Source organism: Bubalus kerabau, chromosome 11 (assembly GCF_029407905.1).
Source record: "Bubalus kerabau isolate K-KA32 ecotype Philippines breed swamp buffalo chromosome 11, PCC_UOA_SB_1v2, whole genome shotgun sequence".
Classification (NCBI taxonomy): domain Eukaryota; kingdom Metazoa; phylum Chordata; class Mammalia; order Artiodactyla; family Bovidae; genus Bubalus; species Bubalus kerabau.
Window position 1 is genome coordinate 29145700 of NC_073634.1, and position 23544 is coordinate 29169243.

General features: G+C 35.2%; 1 protein-coding gene across 3 annotated transcripts in view; it reads right to left on the minus strand.

The window, feature by feature from the left end:
- Window positions 1-23544, minus strand: part of LRPPRC (leucine rich pentatricopeptide repeat containing) — a 101498-nt gene that overhangs the window by 36854 nt on the left and 41100 nt on the right. For all 3 annotated transcript variants that reach the window (XM_055539957.1, XM_055539959.1, XM_055539958.1), the window contains 11 exons: window positions 22988-23015; window positions 20425-20482; window positions 19232-19338; window positions 18934-19011; window positions 18559-18603; window positions 18110-18214; window positions 16995-17125; window positions 16202-16287; window positions 14572-14779; window positions 7264-7388; window positions 6649-6755 (listed from right to left, as the gene is read on the minus strand). In XM_055539957.1, coding sequence (XP_055395932.1) covers window positions 6649-6755; window positions 7264-7388; window positions 14572-14779; window positions 16202-16287; window positions 16995-17125; window positions 18110-18214; window positions 18559-18603; window positions 18934-19011; window positions 19232-19338; window positions 20425-20482; window positions 22988-23015 — 1078 coding nt within the window. The remainder of the gene's footprint in view (window positions 1-6648; window positions 6756-7263; window positions 7389-14571; window positions 14780-16201; window positions 16288-16994; window positions 17126-18109; window positions 18215-18558; window positions 18604-18933; window positions 19012-19231; window positions 19339-20424; window positions 20483-22987; window positions 23016-23544) is intronic.

The following is a 23544-nucleotide window of genomic DNA, read 5'->3' on the forward strand; positions in this document are numbered from 1 at the left end:
TACTTACAATAGTGAAAAATGTTCTCAAAAGAGGAATGGGCAAATAATCTTATACAAAAGAATGATGTAGTCATTAAAAATGCTTTAGAACAGTTCTTACTGACGTTCAGAGAATGCAGAGAGAGCAATGTAGGGTGAAGCAAGTATTATGTAAGCTATATGATTCAATTTCAAGTATATACAAAAGAAATATGCATTGAATACAGGACAGAAAACCTACAAAGATGACTAGATGAGTAGTGGCACTGACAGTGAGTCTTAATAAACTTGGTGTATTTTAAACAGTAACACATGTTAAGCTTTACTTGAATCTATACACAAGCGGAGGGTTTCCCTGGTAGCTCAGCTGGTAAAGAATCCGCCTGCAATGCAGGAGACCCCAGTTTGATTCCTGGGTTAGGAAGATCCCCTAGAGAAGGGATAGGCTACCCACTCCAGTATTCATGGGCTTCCCTGGTGGTTCAAGACAGTCAAGAATCCACCTGCAATGTGGGAGACCTGTGATCCCTGGGTTGAGAGGATCCCCTGGAGAAGGGAATCCAACCCACTCCAGTATTCTTGCCTGGAGAATCCCCATGGACAGAGGAACCTCGTGGGCTACAGTCCATGGAGGCTGCAAAGAATTGGACACGACTGAAATGACTAAGTACAACACAGCATCCACAGGGGGAACAATCAGGTTGACCATCATCACTGGGAGACAAAATACAACACACAAAGTGTATTTATCTGATATTAAAGTTTACAAAAATAATTTGTGAACATTTCCCCAGTTGCACATTTCATTCCAGAATGTGCCAGAAGAATACTGGAAGGAACAAGGGACAGTCAGCCTACAGAGGATGAGACTGAAGATGAGAGAAAAGGGTTTGACTTCAACACAAGAAAGAACATCACAGAGAAAGCAGAGCATAAAGCTAACATTCAGTGTTAAACACTGTCCCAGACACTCGAGATGTGGTCTTAGCAGCGTTGTCTGATAGAGCCTTAAGAGAAAGAACAAGGATAAAGAAGAGAAGTCCTGTCCTGCTCTGGGGCCTTTGCACAGGTAGTGTCCTCTAAGTGAGATGTTTTTGCTTCCACTCATTACCTGCCTTGCTCCTAGTTCATCCTTTAGTTCTCATCCCAAACATAACTTCCTCAAAAAGATCTATCTAGTCTTGAAATAGATACTTTTATAGCACGTTCTGTTACAATAAAATAATTATTGCACTTTCATCTTTCTAAAGTCTATCTTTAGGACAGACTGTAAGATGTGATCCATAACCGGTTTACTGAAGGAAGGAAGGGAAGAGAGAAATGGAGGGTAAATTGATCACACTGGGAAGCCAAGCAAATTTTAGAAACCATGCAAATTTTGTCCACCACCTTAAAGGACTTGACCCAGTTTTAAGTTACAAAATCTGCCAATGCCAACTTTATAAGGGTTCATAATGGGAGGTGCTGTTGTCAGATCTAAGTTAGAGCTCAATGTATCTCAAGTCAGAGCTTAGATGCTCTTATGCCTCTGTTAATTCATCACTGTTGTTTGGTTGCTCAGTCATGTCCAACTCTTTGCGATCCTATGGACCACAGCCTGCCAGGCTCCTCTGTCCACAGGATTTCCCAGGCAAGAATACAGGAGTGGATTGTCATTTCGTTCTCCAGTGGATCTCCCCATGTCTCCTGCTTGGCAGGCAGATTCTTTACCACTGAGCCACCTGAGAAGCCCTTAATTCACCATAAGTCAGTTCAGTAGCTCAGATGTGTCCGACTCTTTGCAACCCCATGGACTGCAGCACGCCAGGCTTCCCTGTCCATCACCAACTCCCAGAGCTTGCTCAAACTCATGTCCATCAAGTCGGTGATGCCATCCAACCATCTCATCCTCTGTTGTCCCCTTCTCCTCCTGCCTTCAATCTTTGCCAGTCTCCTCCATACTTTCTGCTAATTAAGGTCGCTAGCATTGAGATATCTACTATTACGTATCATTTAAAATGACTGTGTAAAGTGTCCTGAAAATCCCCACAACCACTATCCTAATTCAGATCCTATTAACTTTATTGTCCCAAACCTCCTTTCATCGATCACACATCCTTCTGCTAGTATAAACTTCTTTCGAACATTGCTGAGAGTTCACTGTCTTCTGAATGAACTCCAGCCTGCTTATTCAGATACTGAAGGGTCTCTGCGAACAACTTACCTTTACAAGGTATTTCTTTTAAATCCTATACCCCAGGATTAAAGATTTATTTAGGAAATCAGGAAAAAAATAAAACTGGCTTTGTTTGCAGATGACAAGATCTTATATGTAGAAAATACTAAAGACTCCACCAAAAAAACTATTACAACTGATCAATGGATTCAGTAAAGTTGCAGGATACAAAATCAACATAAAGAAGTCAGTTTGACTGCTATCCACTAGGAACAAAATATCTGAAAAAAAAAATTGAAACAATCCTAATTCACAAGATTATCAAAATGATTAAAAAAAAACCAAACCCTAGGAATAAATTTAACCAAGGCTATGAAAGATCTGTACATTGAAAATTATAAGACTTAAGTCAGACACACAACATACACATACACTCATGCACACAGAAGTCCTGCCATTTGCGACAACACAGACGGACCATGAAGGCATCATGCTAAGGAAAATAAGTCAGAAAAAGGGGAAGACTATGATTATCATTTATATGTGAAATCTGAAAAACCCAAACTCCTAAAACCAGGGCATAAAATGGTGGTTGCCAGGGTCTTGGGGGTGGGGGGAAAAGGGAGATGCTGGTCAAACAGTACAAACTCCCATTTCTAAAATGAGTAAGTTCTGGGGATCTAACGCACAACATTGCAATTAAACCTAATAATACAGCTTATGTACACACACACTCTCATACATTTGAAGTTGCTAAGAACAGATCTTAAATGTTCTCACCATAGAAAGGGTAATTATTACATGAGGTAACAGAGCTGTTAAATAACACTACTATGGTAACCATTTTGTAATATATAAGCATATCAAATCAACAGGGTGTACACCTTAAAGTTATACAATGTTAAGTGTTACTAATATCTCAATGAAGTTGGAGGAAAAAAGGAACTATTTAGAGATTTCCCTTTTCTACTTCTTTGCTCTACCTCTTAATACCTTTAACACACTTCCAACCCCATCAAACTCCCAAATGTGAAGAGTACTACCACATCCATCAATCTGCACCCTAAACCCCATTATCAGTAAAGTCGCCTTATTTCCTACATTAAGAATAAGTTTCTCTCTTGAATTCTCAAAACCATTTATATTTTTCTTATAGCAGTTAACAATTGTCAGTCTAATACAGATGTTATCTTCATGTATTAATCTTGTGTTCAAGAAGCTTCACATTAATTCCTTGAGAATCAATCTAGGTCTGATTTACTTTTCTCTCCCTTAGCGTTTCTTGTAGAGGAAAACAACACTCTTTCTGAATATATATAGAATAAGAATATATATATACCCTCATTACTGAAAACTCAAGAAAATACAGAAAAGTATATAGCAAAATACCAGCTATAATTCCACTCTCCTGCAATAAACGATGGTTAGAAATATAAAACTATGTTAAAACATAATACATTTATGATATATGTAAACCAACTCATTTTAAAAACACAGGTCATATAACACACCAAATCTTGTTTTGGTCTTCATTTAAGGAGAGCATAAAATATGACTGGTTGACTGGCTTATCTTATCTCCCACAGTGCTTAGGATACAAAGAAGCTTTATTGCATATTTTGCTTTGGAAATTCAACCCTGGTGAATCTACCCTTGGATAACACACTGTTGCATTTTGGGGAATGATAAAAATGTTGTTCAGTATATTTATTATGTTCTTTCATATGCTGGTACTGTCCTCATTTATTAATATTCATTACTTTTAAGATTTTCAATAATCCTTAGAAAATCACAAAGGAGAACTCCAGGCCTTGAATTTTAACAATCAAAATATCGAGTTCCCCCTCCTACACTGCTGGTGAGAATGTACATTGGTACAGTAACTATGGAGAACGGTATGGAGACTCCTTAGATAAAAACCGAGTTACCGAATGACCCTGCAATCCCACTCTTGGGTATGTGTCCGAAGAAAAACACGATCCGAATGGATACGCGCAGCCCGGCGTCACTGCAGCACTGCTGACAACAGCTAAGACATGGGAGCAACGCAAATGTCCATCGACAGAGAGGCGGGTAGAGAGGGTGTGGCACACACATACAATCAAGATTACTCAGGGGTTAAAAAGAATGAAAAACGCCATTTGCAGCAACATGGATGGACCTAGGGAGTGCCATATTGAGTGAAGTCAGTCAGTCAGAGAAGGAGAAATATTGTATGACATCCCTTACATGTGGAATCTAAAAAGAAATGATATAAATGAACTCACAAAACAGAAACAGACTCACAGACTCCAAGAACAAGCTTACGGTTGCTGTTGGGGGTGGGTGGGGGGGAAGAATGGGGAAAAGGGATAGTTAGGGAATTTGGGATGGACATGTACACACAACTATATTTAAAACGGATAACCAGCAAGGACCTACTGAATACCACATGGAACTCTGCCACTCTGTTAAGTGGCAGCCTGGATGGGAGGGGGACTTTGAGGGAGAATGGATATAAGTGTGTGTATATATATGGCTGGGTCCCTTTGCTGTTCATCTGAAACTCTGATAACACTGTTTGTTAACTGGCTATATTCTAACACAAAATAAAAATTTAAAAATAAAATTCATGTTCTTACTTTAATTCAACTCCAACTAACCATTAACAAAAAAAAAACTAAAAATGTGCCTCAAATATTTCCATATATTGCATACCTTGCCGTCCTACCCTAGGGTACTGCAAAAGGATTCTGTAAAGCTATTCTCTATCCTTTAAGCACTTCTATACACTTTCACTATAAAATTCTGCCATCAGTATACAGCCATTCCTAAATGATGACACTCAACTAACTGTTGTACACTGGCAAAACCTTAAGTAATTAAGAGGCAGCCTCCTTCTCTTGCTTGTTCACGTGACAAGAATGTACCTTACACTAAAGCATAATTTTGTGAATTACGTGGGGTGAAGAAGACAACAGAGTCTTTACCTCTAAGGGGCAAAGAGGATTAATATTATTGATTACTATCATAATCCAAGAAACATGCAAGCTGCTTTACATACTAAATTATGTGATTGAATCTTAAAGAAAGATACTATATTTCATTTTATAGATGAGGAAGCTTAAAAAGGTTTAGTAACTTATTCTTTATCACAATAGGAAGTAGATGACAAAAGGAGAACCCACTCTTAAGCCTTCTGCTCTTCCTATTACGTCTTGCTTATTACACAAAGAGAGGCACCTGCTTTTCGGCTGTAGAACCTCTAATCGCTATTGTCTGAATACCTGAGTTTATTTCTGCTCTGATCGGTGCCTTACTATATTGATAACATGCATACAGAGGAGCAGAACTCAACAGGCAGACAGCTCCCCTCATCTTCAGATACCTACGCTGTGCACTTTCAAGTGAGAGAATTTATACCATTTCCCAGAAAATACAAATGAACTACTTGAGCTACAAAAGCACCTGTTCGAGACAGTACATCTTACTTCCCTCTGCTAGAAGGACAGACTGGATTAAAGAGGGAAAAAGAAGAAAGTTCTGAATTAATTTCACAGTCCTTTTTCATGCTAGACGTTTCTCTTCTTTGAAAAATGTCAAGAGAAACTAGTAATTTTCTGGGTTGTGTGCCTGTATTTTCAAATCCATTACACGCAGTCATCAACATAAAAGCAAGGAGGCCAAAGACTACCTCTATGTCTCATCCATCACAGGCCATCCATCATGGGCACTTTTGGGAAAAGACATGGGTAGCAAGCAGTAAGGTCTATCTGAGAGAAACACGATGACTGATATATTTACAAGTTTATTTTACACACATTAAGCAATATCTAAGATGATGTGTCCATCTTCTATGAAATGACTTTTTAGGGAACACAGGACTGTTTTAATAGTGAAATTAATCACAATTTGGACAGACTTCATAGTTGCCCTTTGACTTATCAATTTCAGTAAGCAAAATTTCAATCAAGCCTAGATAAAATATACTAATCCTAAATAGCCCAGGTTTGTCACCTACCATTTCCCATAAGCTGCTTACCATAGTGAAAAAAAAAAAAGAAATTTTAAATTAAATGCCAAACAGTTGCAGACAGCACTTGTTTGGCTGATTAACTTGTAGACAAGCATTACAAATAAATCTGAGCATGGTCTGCAGCAAATTAAATTCCACTGCTTTTAAGAACAAAGAATTCCTTGGCAAAGAGGATTAGCAACTTTACACCCAGGAATGCCAGTTTAATTTAATTGTTCCACAATCCAAGATTTAATATGCAAATGTCATTTTGATATATAACAGTGAATTTAACAAAGTGAAGAAACAAATTCAATATACAACCAGGCTGCCTTTTCTGAACTGTAATTACATACAATAAAGAAGCTGGCCGAGTCTCCCCGCCTCACCCCACATTATTGGGACTGAATTATATTAACATGAATCAAAAAAAGTGTAATTAAAGGTTAAAATTTTAAAACACATTCTAATTAAGAGTCTAAATAGCTGTACAATTACAATACTGTAGTTAACATCATACCTCAATGATCTTCTTGGCCTCTTTGTAATTTCCTGTTTGTAGGAAGGCAAAGAAGAGATCATAGAGCATAGTCATTTCACCCTGTTCTTGGCTTACAAAGTCCATTGCTAGAGAGGAAAGAAGAAAATATATTAGAAGAAAAAATATAGAGTAACACAGTATCACTTGAAGAATTCTGAACAAATATCAGAAAACTTTAAAATAAATATTCAGAATAACTTAAAGCTTATAGCTATAGGAAACAATTTTCTGTCACATTCTTTACCTAACAGCATATATTTATGACATTAAGCACCTATGACTAGTTTCAAAGAGAACTGGTGAGATTAAGGATGAAAATCCCCACAAAGGCAGATCATCAAGTGGAGCAAAAGAAAAATAACAAAGGGCAACTTTTCAAAATGAACAGGTACTAAAAACAAGGACATCTGTAATATTAAAAAAATTTACCTGATATTTTTCTCAACTCAGAAGTGCAACAAAAGAAAAGTTTCTCTGGATGTGCTTGTCTTTCTGTTAAATTTTCTCCTCACAGCAACACATTAAGATTACAAAAGCAAGAAAGAGGAGGAAAAAAAAAGACTAACAACCCTAAGATATTAGAAGGTGACTAACCTTTCTGAATTAGCTCAGTCTCGCCTTTCTCTATCAGCTTACACAAGACATCATGAATCCTTGGCAGGATTTTATACTTTTCATAGCAGTCAATGGTGCTTTCAAGAGCAGCAGGTAAGTCATCCCTTGGAAACAACAAAATATTAACAATGAAAAAAATATATCTAATTAATCTGAGAGATATACAATGACCAGTCAAAAAGTACACAGGCAGCTTTTACTTAAGTAGACTACCACAAAGCCAAAATAAAAAAAACAAACAAGAAATAATCCTTATACAAAAATCAATGTTCAGAGTACAGACATCATTAGTGGCTCCTTGCTTTCTCTGCTTCACCTTTTATTATTTCACTTGCTAAATGGCACTTTTTAAAGAGTCCAAAAGATGAAGGCATTTCCTCATATTATATAGAAGTTGTTATAAGAATGCATTATTTCTAAAAACAAGGACTACTGTCAAATATTTTTTCCAACCACTTAAGTTTATGGTTCTCAATTTCAGATTTGGGAAACTTTACTAAATGTGCATCAACGGTCATCAAGAACTTTTCAAGCACGTTCACCTTTCTCATCATAATTTTCAAACTGTTGCCTCTCCAGATAAGGAGGAAATAACTTCAGGACTCACAGTAGGTGTGTAATTAATTAAAGTAAAAAGATATTTTCATTGTTATTTATTAAATAAGAGTATGGAAATATATTCTGTGGGTCCTCAAAACCTCTTTTATCCTTTGGGAAACAACAGTATAAGAAGTTATTAAGACCTCGGGAAAGCTGTTTAGATAATGTGATCCATGTCTACCTGCCACTTTCCTTTATTTTTAAATAGATGAGGAAATTAGGGCATCTAGAGATTGACGGATGAGCCTAAGGCCACTAGGAAGGCATGCCGTCAGGTCACTGGACTCCCCCTTTCAGAGTACGTCTAATTACACAGTATGCTCTATTAAAAAGCAATGTTGTTCCTTTAACCTAATAAGGTGATATAACTTGGAATAATAAATTTAAAAGATTATTTAAAAGAAAGTATGAAATGTACTTATAAAACAAACAAACACGGTTACAGGTATGGACCAAAAAGTATAGCTAGTGATAATCTTCGTGGAGAAAACGTATTTCTCTCACACGTGCAACAGTTTTTGAAAGGAAGAAAAGCCTTTTAAAATTTTCCGCTGAAGCCCTAACATTTTGGTTCATTATACAAATGTTATGTTGCCCTAGACTGAATTACTATTTTATCCAGATTAAGATTTTAAACTGTACTAAGAAGTACAATACCATGAAGAAGCGTTAATTTTACTGCAATAATACTAACACAGTGAAAATGAGCCGCTCGGAACAGAACTCCACCTCATCCCCTTACTGAGCCCTGTTTACAGCGCATCTTCTGGTACCCCACAGAGTCATTTGAATTTTTGTCATTTGGGGTGAAGACTAAATTACAGGTTAATCTCAAAACTGCAAGTAGATGTTGCAGGCTAGATTACTGTCATACAAGGGAAATGCTACAGAAGCTACCACATATGATATAAAGCTTTATATAATCAGTATTTTCCTTTGCTTCAGATACAAGTTCAGTTATTACCTTTTCACAATTCCATTTAAGGGAAAAACTACCAAAATATTTTCAAAAGAAAAACTAACACATAACAGATTATTAAAAGGCAGGATGATTTGCTTTTTCAGGTCAATTCCCAAACTAGAATAGTATTGTATCTCAATTGTATTTTCCCTACATTAGGTCAGAGCTATCAATAAATGAATGAATAACTGTTTGGTCAATCAAAGAGACACACTAATAGTCTTTGGTCTCCAAATATATGCTTCTGAAGATTACACATGCTCAGAACAACAACAGAAAAGACAAGGATCGCAAAATGGAAATAATTCATATATATGTTAGTAATTTTAAATAACAATGTCACTGATCCCAGGTTGCCAACAAAATGAATTAAAAATCTGTAATGAAACATTTCATACCTACTGATAGAAATAACTAATGACTAGTCATTTCTTTTCAATTCCTATTTACATTCTGACTTGCGTTTGGCTGGATCATGTAACTTTAAGAAAGAGACAAAAATGTCCATTCCTCATATAATTTGATGTCATCATTAATCTTTCCTATTTAAGCCTGAAAATTCTGGTTATGGAAATTAAAAATATGAGAAAGTATCTGAAACTAACATTGCTAAAATAGTTGTATATTCATAGGACTTTTGAATTTCAATCCTAATTGACAAGTACTACACACAGCTTGGCTATATCAATGTGACACATTTCAAGAAGTGGTGATAAAAAGTAGATTATCACAACAGTTGAACTCAAGGATCTTTGGGTCTCCTCTCAGTGCGAATACTCTAACGTGAGGTTCTATGAACTAGAGCTTAGTGGGTTCATCATCTCAAATGTTTCACACCAGCAGAGAAAACCATCACATGACCACTACTTGTATTAGGCGGGATTACATCAATAAGTGCAGCAAAATATCAAATGGAAAAAGGCTGAAACCGCTTTACACCCAAAACGTGGGGGAAGATTCAATTAATCAGTGTAATTCTATACCCTAAAACGACTTTGCTTTCCTCTGTATGCTTTAAAACACTAGAACTGATTTAAAACTCTACTCTAAATAAAAATTTAGCCACTACTTTCAGAAACCTCAAATAATACTAAGTGAAAACCAACTCGAACATACTATTATCTCTAAGAAAAATCCACTATGGTATTTTCAACGACTAGACACCCCTCAAAGTATTTCAATGATATACATAAAGTAATCTTCATAAATAAAATATATGCTAAGAAAAAGTAAGCAATCATTTAAAAGTATTTGTGACTGATGCAAATTAACTCAATATGACTTTAATCAAAATTCTACAAGCTGATGAAATAAAAGCAGAATGGAAAAAAGATTTTATAACGATACCAGAAAACAAAGCCTCCTAACTCAAATTTCTTTATAAATAAACTAGAAATCACAAATGTGTTTCGTACAAACTTGAACTGTTAGAACAAGAGCAACCAGTGATAACTATCTATTTACCTATCGATAGCTTTAAACTTAGTCTGCTTACCCATAACTTCCAATTCAGACAGTATACTTAATTTAATCAAAATTTTAAATGACAAATATTGATTTTTTTAATTGGAATAAAGTGCTTCAACATTATGCATAAAGTGCTGGTGAAGTGGCAATTTACCTAAAGAGCTTACTGACTGAAAAGCTCTCAAAATCGGAAATCACTAAAGAAAAGAAGGTCGTTGAGGGGGGAAAAAAGTTCAAAACAAGGGAGAGGGGGAAAAAACACCTTAACGCTCTTAAACACCAACTATTCTATAAATCTTAAGCAGATGTTCAGTGTGGAAAGAAATCATTCCAGGAGAAACCACGGACTTTGCAAAAATTATTCTGTTAAGAGAACCAGTCCCTGAAAGAGCTAAATGTTTTTTTTTCTGTTCATCATCTATAAATGAGGAATCTTCAAGGAGACTGGTGTTGCAATTACAACTAATCCTCCCCAAAAAATTAACTGTGTTGAAGGCTTTGTAATTTCCCTAGGTACAATTTAGCTGTCACTTACTTTAAAATTTACTCAAACATGCGTTCGGAACAGCACTAACTTCACATGTCAAGTGCTTTCCAGCCAATTGAGTCTAAACTGGAAGTCGGTGTTAAACAACTGAATGATTAGACAAGATAGCTCATTTCCCTGCTCTTTTGTTCAGAATAAAATGCCACATTTACATTATCAGGCTCAACAGGATTTTCTGACAGAGGGAGAAAAAACCCTACTGAACACTGTCCGTACTAAGCACATGAAGCCTGTCATTTACCAATCATCCTTCAAAAAGCAATAGCCATGAATGTAACTTAATTACGACCCAATGATCCTTGACGAAAAATCATCTTATCACTGTCCTGTTCCCCTAGGGCAAATGAACCACTTTTGTCCTTTGGCATGGATGATGCTAAATTCTTAATTGCAATAATGGAGTAAAAGAGCCAAACCTCCTTAATTTCCTTTCAGCACATAAAGAGTTTTACTCTAGAAGGCAAGCATTCCCATAAATAATAAAAGTATCCAGTACAAATGAAGATGCCAAAATTAAAGGGGAGTGTATATGACAGAATAACCACCATCCTAAAAAAGTGTATTTCCCACTTCTGCAACACACTGAAGTGTTACAGTGTGTGAGTTTTAAAATGTACTGGCATAGGTTCATCGTACAGAAACTGTGACCTTTATGAAGAACTCAAGATTAACACAGCAAGAACTCTGGGAGGATTATATGCACAAAGTCCATGATTCACTTAAATGAAATGCATGTGGGTATATACAGCTTATAGCACAAATCAGCACAGAAAAATTCTTAATGGAAAGCAGAAATTAAAGTTTCTTTGATCATTTGCACTAAATAATCCAGTTAAACAGCTTCAAATATTTTTCATATGCAATGAAACCAAAATGGATCAGCTATACAAGAAGTGAATCTGAAACTGCATCATACAAATTCTTAGGCTTTTAAAACTAATGACCAGATTTAATTAATTTTATTTCCTTTACCATAGCATAAAGACTAATCAAAAGCTCTTTTAACCTACTTTAAAACATTTTTCTTTCTTTCTTAATATGGAGTATCCAGGTCATCTTTCTGAATCCAGCATGATTTCAATTAAAAAAATATTTTTTAAGTAGCTACAAAGGAAAATGTTCAATGTTCATGTGGACTACATGTAGACATGTGGCTTATAGAACCCCAATGTAAATGAAACACATGAAAATTTTGTTCAATATAGCATGTTTCTTTTCTGTTCAGTACAAGCATTATTTTGATAATACAAATCAGATTAAACAACTTCTTCAAAATTTTGTAAACCCGTCATTATTTTGGATTTCCCTGAGCAAACGAATAAACAAAATGCATTATTTTTCTTAACAATAAGGATTTTATACACTATCCAGTAACAAAGAGATACAATTAAATTTCTCCTGTGTTTTATCCGATGCTGGAAAAATCAGTTCAAAATTAAAACCTACTGAATCTTAAAGATCACCTTTCTAAGGAACTCAACCTCACAGATTTGTTCCAGAATTACAGTATGTAAGTGACAGCCTTCTTCACAGTCTGGCAATGATTTTCCAAAAAGGAAAGGATGAAGATTTTGTACCATGCTTTGAAATGTTTCTCTTAATTTTACCTCAAGTTTGAATAAAAGGCTCATTATCCAGATGAGCTTATACCTGCTGAGGCCAGTTACATGATATTATTGAAGACCAAACATATTTAATCAAGTCAAATATATGTAGACTTTTGGGGAGGCCAGTGTAGTTAATCCTAGTACTGCACTTGTCATGATTCTGAATAATTAGCTATCTTCCATCATTTGGGAAAACACAATTGAAAACAAGTTTCAAAATCAATGTTTTCCTCCAACTTAGCCCCGACTAGGAGTGTGTTATTACTGTTCTCTGCAAAACATGAAATTTCCTTTATCTCCTTAATTTCTTCTTTCTGACTCTAAAATAGAGTCGACAGAAAGTTTTTATCATGACAGATGAAACTAAAAGATCTTGTCAGGGAAAAAGCCTCTGCAAAGCACAGACAGCAAAAAAAACAAAAACAAAGTTAGGTAAATAAAAATAGAAGGTAACAATTTCTCTTTATATCTGAAAGCAGTAAAAAAAAAAAATCATAAAAGGTACTATTTTACATTTCTCTAGCCCAATTAACAGGGACAGTCAAATTTAACTGAGACAAACAAATCTCTGTACTATTAAATCAGAAGCACAGAGTATGCTCCATGTTAACATCTGAATCCCATGCTTTTTCCATTTTCCTTTGGGGGAAGTTCTCCTTGGTTCATGAGCCCCATCTGCAGACCTTTCTCGGAAAACTTTTCATCTTCTGTCTCACGGTATTTCTGTTTGTAAGATACTTCTCTACCATGGCCTCATTTTCATTGTTAATTATTTTATTTTTGCCCACTGATGGAGGAGGGCCTAATTCTTCTGGGCACTGGGCCCATTTCTTTCAAACCCCCATGCAGAGCTCCACATGCAATCTGCAGAGATGGGTCTTTTGAGATCATCAAAAAAATTCTTGGAGGAAGCATATTAATTACAGGATTTCTATATAAAGTTGGCTGTGAACATGAGAACTCAATAACACAATAACTGTTTGAATCACTATTCTTTAAAAAGATGTAATGCTGAGATTGTGTAGGTAAAGACTTAGCCAAATCAGCTAAGTTGATAAACTGTTTTTTGATTGGATGTCAAAGAAATTATTTCACAAAACATTTGTGTGTATGAACCTGTGTACACATATATACATATGTATAAATATAACATAGTTAGATGTTTTTTATTCCACACCTTCAATTCAATATTAAATCATTCATTATATTCAATTAATTGTGCTCTTAGTAAATAAAGAAAAACTACCAGAAATTTGGAAAGAATATGAGTACACTAAGATTTATCATTTACTTTTCTCCTGGCATTGATACAGCAACATCCAAACTAAATGAGAAAACCTCAATCACAAAATAAGCAAATTAGAAAACTGTGCTAAAGTCATGGAAGGGAATGGCAATGGGGTAAGATCTGAGAAATTTTTAAAAACAGAAAAGAAAAACAAATGCTAGAGGAAAAGAAAGTAATAAAGGATGCTTTACTATCTTACTGTAATGTTTCACTCTGTACTAGAACATAGGTTGACTTCATGATTTACACTTGAAAAAAATACCTTAAATTGGGCACCAACATGAACATTCCAAACAGACATTTTCAAACTCAGTAAACCTTACCCTATTAACAAAATTCATCTTCTTGCCACAAGACACAAAGACATCTTCTACAATAACTTACCAAAGCTACAGTAACTCCTGTGTTGGTACACGCAATTAAAACACAACACGGAAAAAAGAATCCGTCAAGAGACACTGCCACATCACAACATGAACAACAGTGATGAAGCATAACCAAAAGCCCTTGAGAATCCTTTCTTATATTTATTAATAATTAACACTTATAAGGGGAAAACTACATTTGGTTTCATGTAGTATCATCACATGCCCCACCAAAAAAAAAAACCCGACATAGATCATTCCACTGAGAAGTAATCCATAGGACCACAGGATTGTTGGCAATTTTAAAGGTCACCTACAAGATAGACATTCTCTTATTCGGTGGCAAATAAGGCTTCCGCAGCATCACAGAGAATTCACAAAATAAAATCCCTGTATGATTAGATTCATTATTTCAATGCGAATATTCAAAACTGAAAATTCAATTAACTTACTTTTCCAGATATAGGGTGACCAATGGGGAACTTAAGGTGGTAGATGGTTTTGCTAACCCTAGGGTCACGATGGCTTCATGCAACTGTTTTACTGTTTCAGTTTCACCTCGTAAAGCTGCGCCATTTAGGATGTGGAAAAAGGACAAGACTGTTGCATCTTTGATAAGAACATCCTTCTCTTTCATCTCCTTTAGAATGTTAATAGCATCTACAATGAAGTAGCACAAAAGACCCTTAGGTAATTTCATGTAGGGAAAACAAACTGCTATTAAAACAGCATTTCAAGCCCAGCAGGAATGTAAATTCTAGTGTATAATGCCGATTTCAAGTTAATTACTACTTGCATTTCTAAACGAGACTACAATTATAAATCCACAATAGCATGGTTTTATCATTTCCCTGCAACTTTGACTACAAATTATAGATAGGGACTGTGTGCCCACTCTGCACCACATAACCCTGTACGGTCTGCCCTATAGCTGTAAGATCCTCCTAAATGGATGCTTTTATCGTTCAGAGCTAACATCTGCTAAATCACACCATTGTTTCTTCAGCAGATGGCTTGTCAGGAGGCCAGATAATAAAGATGTGTTTACACTGTATATACAGCCAGACTAATGGTCTGATACCGATAGGGCCTGTTTGCTATGTCGATACTAATTAGCCAAGCAGAGCCAATGAAAGCTTTCCAAAAGACTGCATGTTAATACATTAGATTCATTAAGCTTCATTAGGAAGGCAGAAACAAACATTTTAGGATATGGAATAAGTGCATTTTTATAATGTTGTTATTAATTACTGCACACACAAAATGTTTTGACCACTTTATAGAAAGTGATTTTAAAAAGCAGGCTAATCTTCATAAAGGATTGTCTGTGTTAGAAAAATTTCCTAGGGAAAAATTCAACCATTAGGTCAAATACTTTCTCCATACATTTTTCTCTATAATGATTTAAAAACAAAAAATCTTCTCTAGGAATAAAAGGAAGACAGGGAGGTTTTTTTTTTAAAGTTTCAAAATAAAGCCAAATGAGAAAGTTAAGAAATAAATAGTTAAGAATAAATTATTAAGTATAATTATATTAGGCTTAGCATTATCCCAACTATAAGAAAGTTAGAGGATACACATCAACTATATAATCAGTTAGGCTCTCCCTGCAAACTTCTATGTGAAACCTTATTGAAGTATACATTTTGTTATTGGTGTTAGAAGTGAAGACAAAGACACCTGCAAAATTCATATTCTTAAATAAAGGTTATATTTACAGGATTTATGTTCAGCCTCCCAATGTTCTTAAGCAAAAACAAAGCCATTAGTGCAGGCATACAGGCAAACTGTGCCATAAGTCATGATCTTCAAACTCAATCCAAACAGCAATGCTAATAAAAACTAGCTGCAGAAATGCAAAAAGCACTGAGCTGTGCAAATGTAAATGACAAGCTTGCCAATCCATTAAAACTAATGGCCTACACTGTCCATGCAGCTCTGGTTGGATTCACATGCAAATTTGTATGCAAAGTGTTCAAGCACTTTGCAGGATGGACATGATATACCATTAGTATCAATTCACACGTTATTCCAGTGGCAAGATACTTGCATCACACATTTCCTTTATGTGCTGATGCTTACCTTGGAGCTTGCCATGTTTTCCCAATACTTTAACGAGTCTTACATACTTGCCGGTGTCAAGGACAGCAGAAGAATCTAAACGGTCACTAAAAATTAAAGCCATATTGATATACTGTTAGAAGTTGTTTAACTGTTAATAGCAGTGCAGTATCTACTTGATCACTTTTCCTAAAATCGCAGAATCTGAATTTTTATTAACACTGGCTTCAACCTTTTAGTTCAGGTTATTTTTGGGGCCATATACAAATCTACATGCAATTATATTCAAAGAAGTAAAAATGTAATACTACATGTATACTACAGGTTTCCTTCTGCAAATGATACAAATAAGGAACGCTTCTGTTGCATGGCACTTAAGGTGATTCTCACTTTGTTGCAAATATTGAAATACTCCCAAGAGACATTTTTATTTGGTAAATCTATCAGTGGGAAGCCAAGGATACCTGAGAAATGGACAGAATTCTGTTTACACTACAGTACAGAAAGGGGAATATTTAACAAGCCTTATATATTAGTTACAACATCACTGTTGTGATATGCAGTTGTATAATCAAGAGGAAAAAAATCTTGGCTTCAAGGAATAGAATGTCTTATCACACTTAAACAAAGACTCCTTGCTGAAAACAAGCCATAATTAATCAAAGAGTATTACAGTATGAAATTTCAAAAGCATTCACAAAAGAGAATTTTTAAAATTTACATTATATGAGAGTGGTATTCACTCTACATGAGCCATCAAGGACTGTATAGCAGCATAAATGCTGATGATTTGTTTCAGTGCCAGGGTACTCACAATTCTCGTTTCAGGTTCAATGCATCTTCTGCATTATCATGTCGACAGCACAAATTTATTAAAGCTGCATAGCCACCGACAACCATATCTGATTCATATTTTGCCTTCAATTCAAGAGCTTTTTGCATGTTCTAAAATAAAGGAAGGAAATGAAAAAGAAGAAATTAATATAAAAGTGTAAAATTTCTAGTTTCCATGTTCAGAGTGTAGAAAAAGTTAACACTACTTTTAAAATAAATGGATACACATTATTAACTTCATCTTGCTCCCTGGTATTTTTAATCCACCTTCTAAAAAGCAGGAAAGATATATATATAAAGGATTCAAAAGATTTGTTATCTGCGCTGCAAAACTGATCACTATGCTAAATTTGATGTTTTAGGTTTGGGTACTGTATTATGAAAAAAGACTTCCAGATTAAATATGTACCAAGTGAGTCCAATTTCCATGCACAGAAATATATATCACTGCCAAGTTCCTCACAGTCTGTAATGTGCAGGAAATATTTTAGAATTTAATAGTGCCATATTATAACCTTAAAGTCAGCTGTATTTTTTTTCCCCTAAAAACACAGGCATACGACCAAATGACACTGAACTAGAAACTGAAAAAGTCTAGTGATATACCCCAATTGCAGACACACACTAAAATGAACACAAAGTACAGCTGGACGCCTGCTGAAAAAAGGCAAGAGACCCTTTATCTCAGAAAGAGCTTTTTTCCAGCAGGAAAATGGAATTTCAATCCCTGCATTAACAACCCTAGTAATATTTGACTTGCAAATGACTACTGCATGTATCAGTTGCTTGACAATCTAGATATGAGAGACCGGAGCCATGGCTTGAAAGGACATTTGGCATGTATGATAAACCTATCACGGCTGTTACTATCATTCACTTTGCAGATTATCGTAAACAAACTACGGCAACCCGAAAACATGCCATTCAAGGTGTAGCTGAAGTTAGTTAACCTCTCATTTAATTGCATTCTTCACAGACATGATGTACAATAATCAATTGTAAAAATTATAAATCTCATATTGGGCTTTGCTTACTTTTATCTGTAAAGAATTTTTTACCTTAATAACACATTTAAAATATTTAAACAAACGTTACCTCTTCTGAACATAGCATTAATATGAGCTGCTTTAGGATATCACCTATAGGTTGATTTTCAGCTTTTAGCTTTTCAAGCTTAGACTCCAAATCAGATGATGAAGGCTGTGAAGTAGAAATGGGAAGAAAAAAGAAAGAAAGAAATTTACTACAAAAAAAATGCACCCTTTGTCACTCTTCTCTTTAAACTGCCCTTTCCTAAATGTCATAAATGCTATCAAGGATATTAAGGTGGGGATCTGGGATGGGCTTGAGGGGTTTATAAAGCTCCTGATATTATATGCAGATTTCTTAGATATAAATTTCTGGTAAATGGCTTTTACCAACTTCTTAGAACTATGCTAGAGGCAAAAATGTTAGGAACCACTGGTTTTAAAAGGACATAGTCTAGCACTCTCATTAAATGAGGTTATTACAGCATGCAGAATCTACTCAAAGAACATACTTACTTTTCTCGAGTCTGTCTTCTCTCTTTCAACCAATACATTAACATCCTAAAATCAGGATTTAAATTACGATTAGAAAACATATGGAAAATATACTAGCAAATGTCAAAAGCAAATTTTGGAAGTCTCATTTCATGTTTCCATTTTCCAAAATTTTCCTGAAATTCTCTTCAGACTTTATAACCACTGTAAAAAACACTTTTAAATACATTCTTCAATATATAAATAGCATTCACCAATAATCAACAAAAAGCCTTGTTTTAAAGGCTATCATTTAAATAAACTTTTGGCCAAAAGCAATATATTTAAATAAAACTTTGACATGCCTCTATATATAAATTAAGCATTTTAAGAAGTTGATTATTATTTCACACACACCTTAATCAATTCAGGAACATGGTAGCTATCCAGCAGATTACGAATGCCTCTGTAGATATTTTCAGGAATTTTTACATTCTGTGCAAAGGGGAGGGAGGAGGGAAAAAAAACACACACACAAGTTTTAGACAACCAAACTGAAATTTGTCTAACAGAAATTATCTCGGACATAATTTAAGTCTCCAACTCATGTATGTCATTGAGAAGTGGTCTGGTTGTACTTAAAAGCAGCAATTTCAAATCTAATAGATACATGTCAGACAGGACAGGCATTATATAGCAAAAAATGAAATGGTACCATCTCCTTCAGCTGATGGAAGTATTGTCTCAAACGCTCCTCCTTGGCCTGTACCTCTGAGTCACTCATGCTGTCAATCAAGTTATAAAGAAAATAGCCAACAGCTTCTGTGGAAAAAAACAAGAGAAAGCATTCCACTAAAATTACTGAGACTGTCATGTTATCAAGATTAATTTATAAGAAATCATTTTGGTGTGAGATGTCACCCTGATGAGAGGCTCTGAAATGGCAACAATGATCACTGAGGCATAGAGATTATGTGGTTTGGGAGCACACATCTAACTGGTGAGTGAAAGGAATATTAATTATTTTCAGACCGAGTGACAGCTTTTCGGTACTGAATCTTACTTCAATCTATTTCTTTCTACCACTCTGTGACAGAAGTGGTCCTGCCCAAGGCCTTACCCCTTTCCTGTCCAAATCACAAATAGTGAGAATAAACAAATGCCTCCTATATATTTCTATATTAATTTTTGGTGGGCAATATTTAGAGAAACATAAAATTACAGGATTGGTAAATGTTGAGTATAGAAAGTTAAATAATTTTAATAAGATGTAATATTCCTGTGGAGAGCTGCCTATTAGCCAATGAAAAACCGAGATTAACAAAGATGTTTCATAACAACAGTAATTTTCCTATGCATCCAAGCATAAAATGTATAGGGCCATGTGTTAATACACAGGATAGAAAAATACGAACTTTCAAGAAAGATACCATATGGTTTTGTATGTGTGTGTTTTAACAGAAAACCACATATGCTAGGCTTTATTACATGAAAACAAAAATCATTAAATGTCAAAATAATGTATTTTGGGCAATAAATAGTGGAAAAATCTACAAGACCTCTTTACTATTTTATATGTCTAAATTATACCTGCAAAACATTAAAATCACATAAACACTAAAGATTACTGATTTTTAAGGCTATTTTGATGGATGCTATAAGAAGCATTTCCTCAATATCTGAAAAGAAAAACCCTCCCAATCCTGTCTTTAGAAAAACAATTATGGTAATACCAAACACCTCACAGATCTCAAAATGATGCGGTTATCAATGTAAAGATTTATAAACAAATGTTTTCAAATTTCACATTCAAAAACAAAATGTTTACTGCTGTAATCCTTCTAGCCCATCATTACACAGAAGAATGGATTTGTGGATAAGTTACAATCATCAAAATTGAAACGCTACCCGTTGGTCCTGGGGGCTCCTGGCAATAACGTCCATCCTTGTACAACAGTTCTGTTATCTGGTAAGACAGAAAATGCGTGCATTGCAGCAACAGAAGCAAACTGGAACAAACACAATCTGAAATTGAATTCTTGAAATAATAAAGCCTCTCCCCAGTAAGGTATTACTCTATGTCACAGTAATTCAACACCACCCCCACTTGCCAAGGAGATTGTTTCGTTTTTAAATAACAGGTTAGTCTTTTAAAACAAAAACAAAACAAACCCATGTTGAAGGAAAACTGCAGTATTTCATGATACATCACTAAGAAAACCTCTAAACTGTTCTGGTTACATATTGTTTTAAATAAATTGTTACTTGTGGAAAACAGCTTATAGGAAATATCAACCAATGTTATTTGTCATTGTATTGTTTTTGGTCTTGCTGAAATTCAACCAGTTCCCTCCTTTTAAATGAAGTTTTACAGCAGTAAGAAACTAAAATATCCTGAAACACTAAATAATTTTTTTAAAGTTTTTCAACATTTTGCCAGTCATTTTAATGGCGTTAAAACAAAATGGGGGCTTTCCTGGTGGCTCAGATGATAAAGAATCCACCTGCTATGCAGGAGACCTAGGTTCAATCCCTGGGTCAGGAGGATTCCCTGGAAAAAGGGAATGGCAACTCACTCCAGGATTCTTTCCTAGGGAATTCCATGGACACAGGAGCCTGGCAGGCTGCAGTCCACAGGGTCGCAAAGAGTCAGACAGGGCTGAGCAACTAACACTTTCTTACTTACTTAAAACAGAAGGGGGTCCAAAGTTGTAATATGTTTGTTCTCATTGATTCTTATCAACTGAGTACACAGAAACTAAAAGACTTACTCTTCAACATTAACTCTACCCACAAAATTTCAATTAAAAAAATCCAAACATATTTGATGACAAAAACGATTACAAAACCTACGATACTGAATGCAACTTTTGAACACAGTATTTTGACTATGTATCAACAGGCTGAAGATAGTAAGAAAGGAAGCATAGGTTTCTGAAGTGAAATGAGCTACAAATTCTCAATTACTTCATGTGTATACTACAACTGAACTTATTTGCTCTTTAGATAGTGTCTGCTCAATTGCCAAGTCGTGTCTGACTCTTTGTGACCCCATGGACTGTAGCCACCAAGCTCCTCTGTCCAGGGGATTCTCTAGGCAAGAATACTGGAGTGGGTTGCCATTTCCTTCTTCAAGATAGTGTCTGGCCATAGCATAAGTATTAACAACTCAAACTACAGTTACTTCTTTAACTGTATTTTCTAATATGGAAAATTAGGTAAACCTGATCATATCCCACTTCACTTAACAATGAAAGCATGATGTGGTAATAGCAATCCAAAGGATAGTAAGGTAGAAACTATTTAAAAGCAAAGCAAAACAATCCTATCTACATTTTTAACCAACCCAGACATGTAGAAGATAGACAATAAATTCTACCAGAAGTTGTAGCCATACATTAGACATATGACAGCCACATTAAAACCTAATTTTGAACAAAGACACATTTAATAAGCCAATGAAAAAGTCTTTATAGCCAAAAAAAATTACTTATAAACATCTTAACCACCTATTATAACTTACATAGTATGAATGGCAGTTTAATACTAAAAACAGAACTGAATAAAAATAAGATTTTAAGAAATATTTAAAATGGGAATTCCCATCAATAATGTGCATTCTGATTGTGTTGTTGTTTATTCACCAAGTCATGTCTGACTCTTTTGCGACCCCATGGACCTTAGCCCAACCAGAATCCTCTGTCCATGGGATTTTCCAGGGAAGAAAACTGGAGTGAGTTGCCATTTCCTTCTCCAGGGGATCTTCCCAACCCAGGGATCAAACTTACACCTCCTGCATTACAGGCGGATATCTTGTAATTCAACATAAGGATTGTTGTACTTCCTGCATAAAAGCAGTTAACTTCTTAAAAAGACAGCACTTTAAAAACTGATCTATCATTCATATATAGATATACATATAGATACACTTGATGCTCCTATGTGGCGCTAGTGGTAAAGAACACACCTGCCAATGTAGGAGACGTAAGAGAAATGGGTTTGATCCCTGGGCCAGGAAGATCCCTTGGAGGAGGGCATGGCAACCCACTCCAGTATTCTTGCCTGGAGAATCCCTTGGACAGAGGAGCCTAGCAGGCTACAGTCCATAGGGTTGCAAAGAGTCGGATACAACTGAAGCAACTTAGCACATATATAGATAGATACACTTACACAAATATGTATAACATATATAACATGCACATATTTTTAAAAATAATTATTAAATATGTATGATCACTGCCATAATGTTAACAGTTGTTTTTTAGAAAAGTTGAAAACTTAAGAATTTAGGACTAACTCAAGGTCACTTCAACAATAAATTTCATGATCCAGGAAGGTAGTTTTAAAACTAAAACTACCAATTCAAGATTCTAAATTCATTAGCTTAGAGTGATGTATGATAAATGTATGAAGCTATTATAACTTGCTTTTTATTTATCACACTATGGTTTGCAATATTAGGAATACTTACCTTGCTCCAAAGATTTATATTCATAGACCTGCAGGGGGCAGCAAAGGATTAAAAATAAACCCAGAGGTTTAAAAAACATTAAAATATACTAGCAATCATTATATGCAATACATACAAATCAAAGCCTTTAAAAAAAAAATAGTTTCCAAAATCAAAGTTAATTTTCAGGGCAAGATAATTTAGAAAGACTGATTCACTTATTTTGAACCCTCAAAATAAAGAGTGGTTTGGACACGAACCACCAAGAACCATCTCTAAAACTTGGGGTCCCAGTTTCATGGAGCAGGTATCTGCATGGTCTCAAAGGATCTGCCTGAGACTGCTTATTACTTGTAATGGTAAAGACAGTAACTACACAGTGGAGAAAGTGAACCAGTATCTTCACTGAGTGATCAAACTTAACATCACTAATGAGGTGCGGACGGACACATTTTCGATTTAATTTCCCTGAGAAAAACAGAACAACATTCCTGTGGTATTCCAGTCAGAAACGTAACAGGAAGTTAAACATGAGGAAGCATCATGAGGAACATTCTAGAAAATAACTGGCCTGTTTT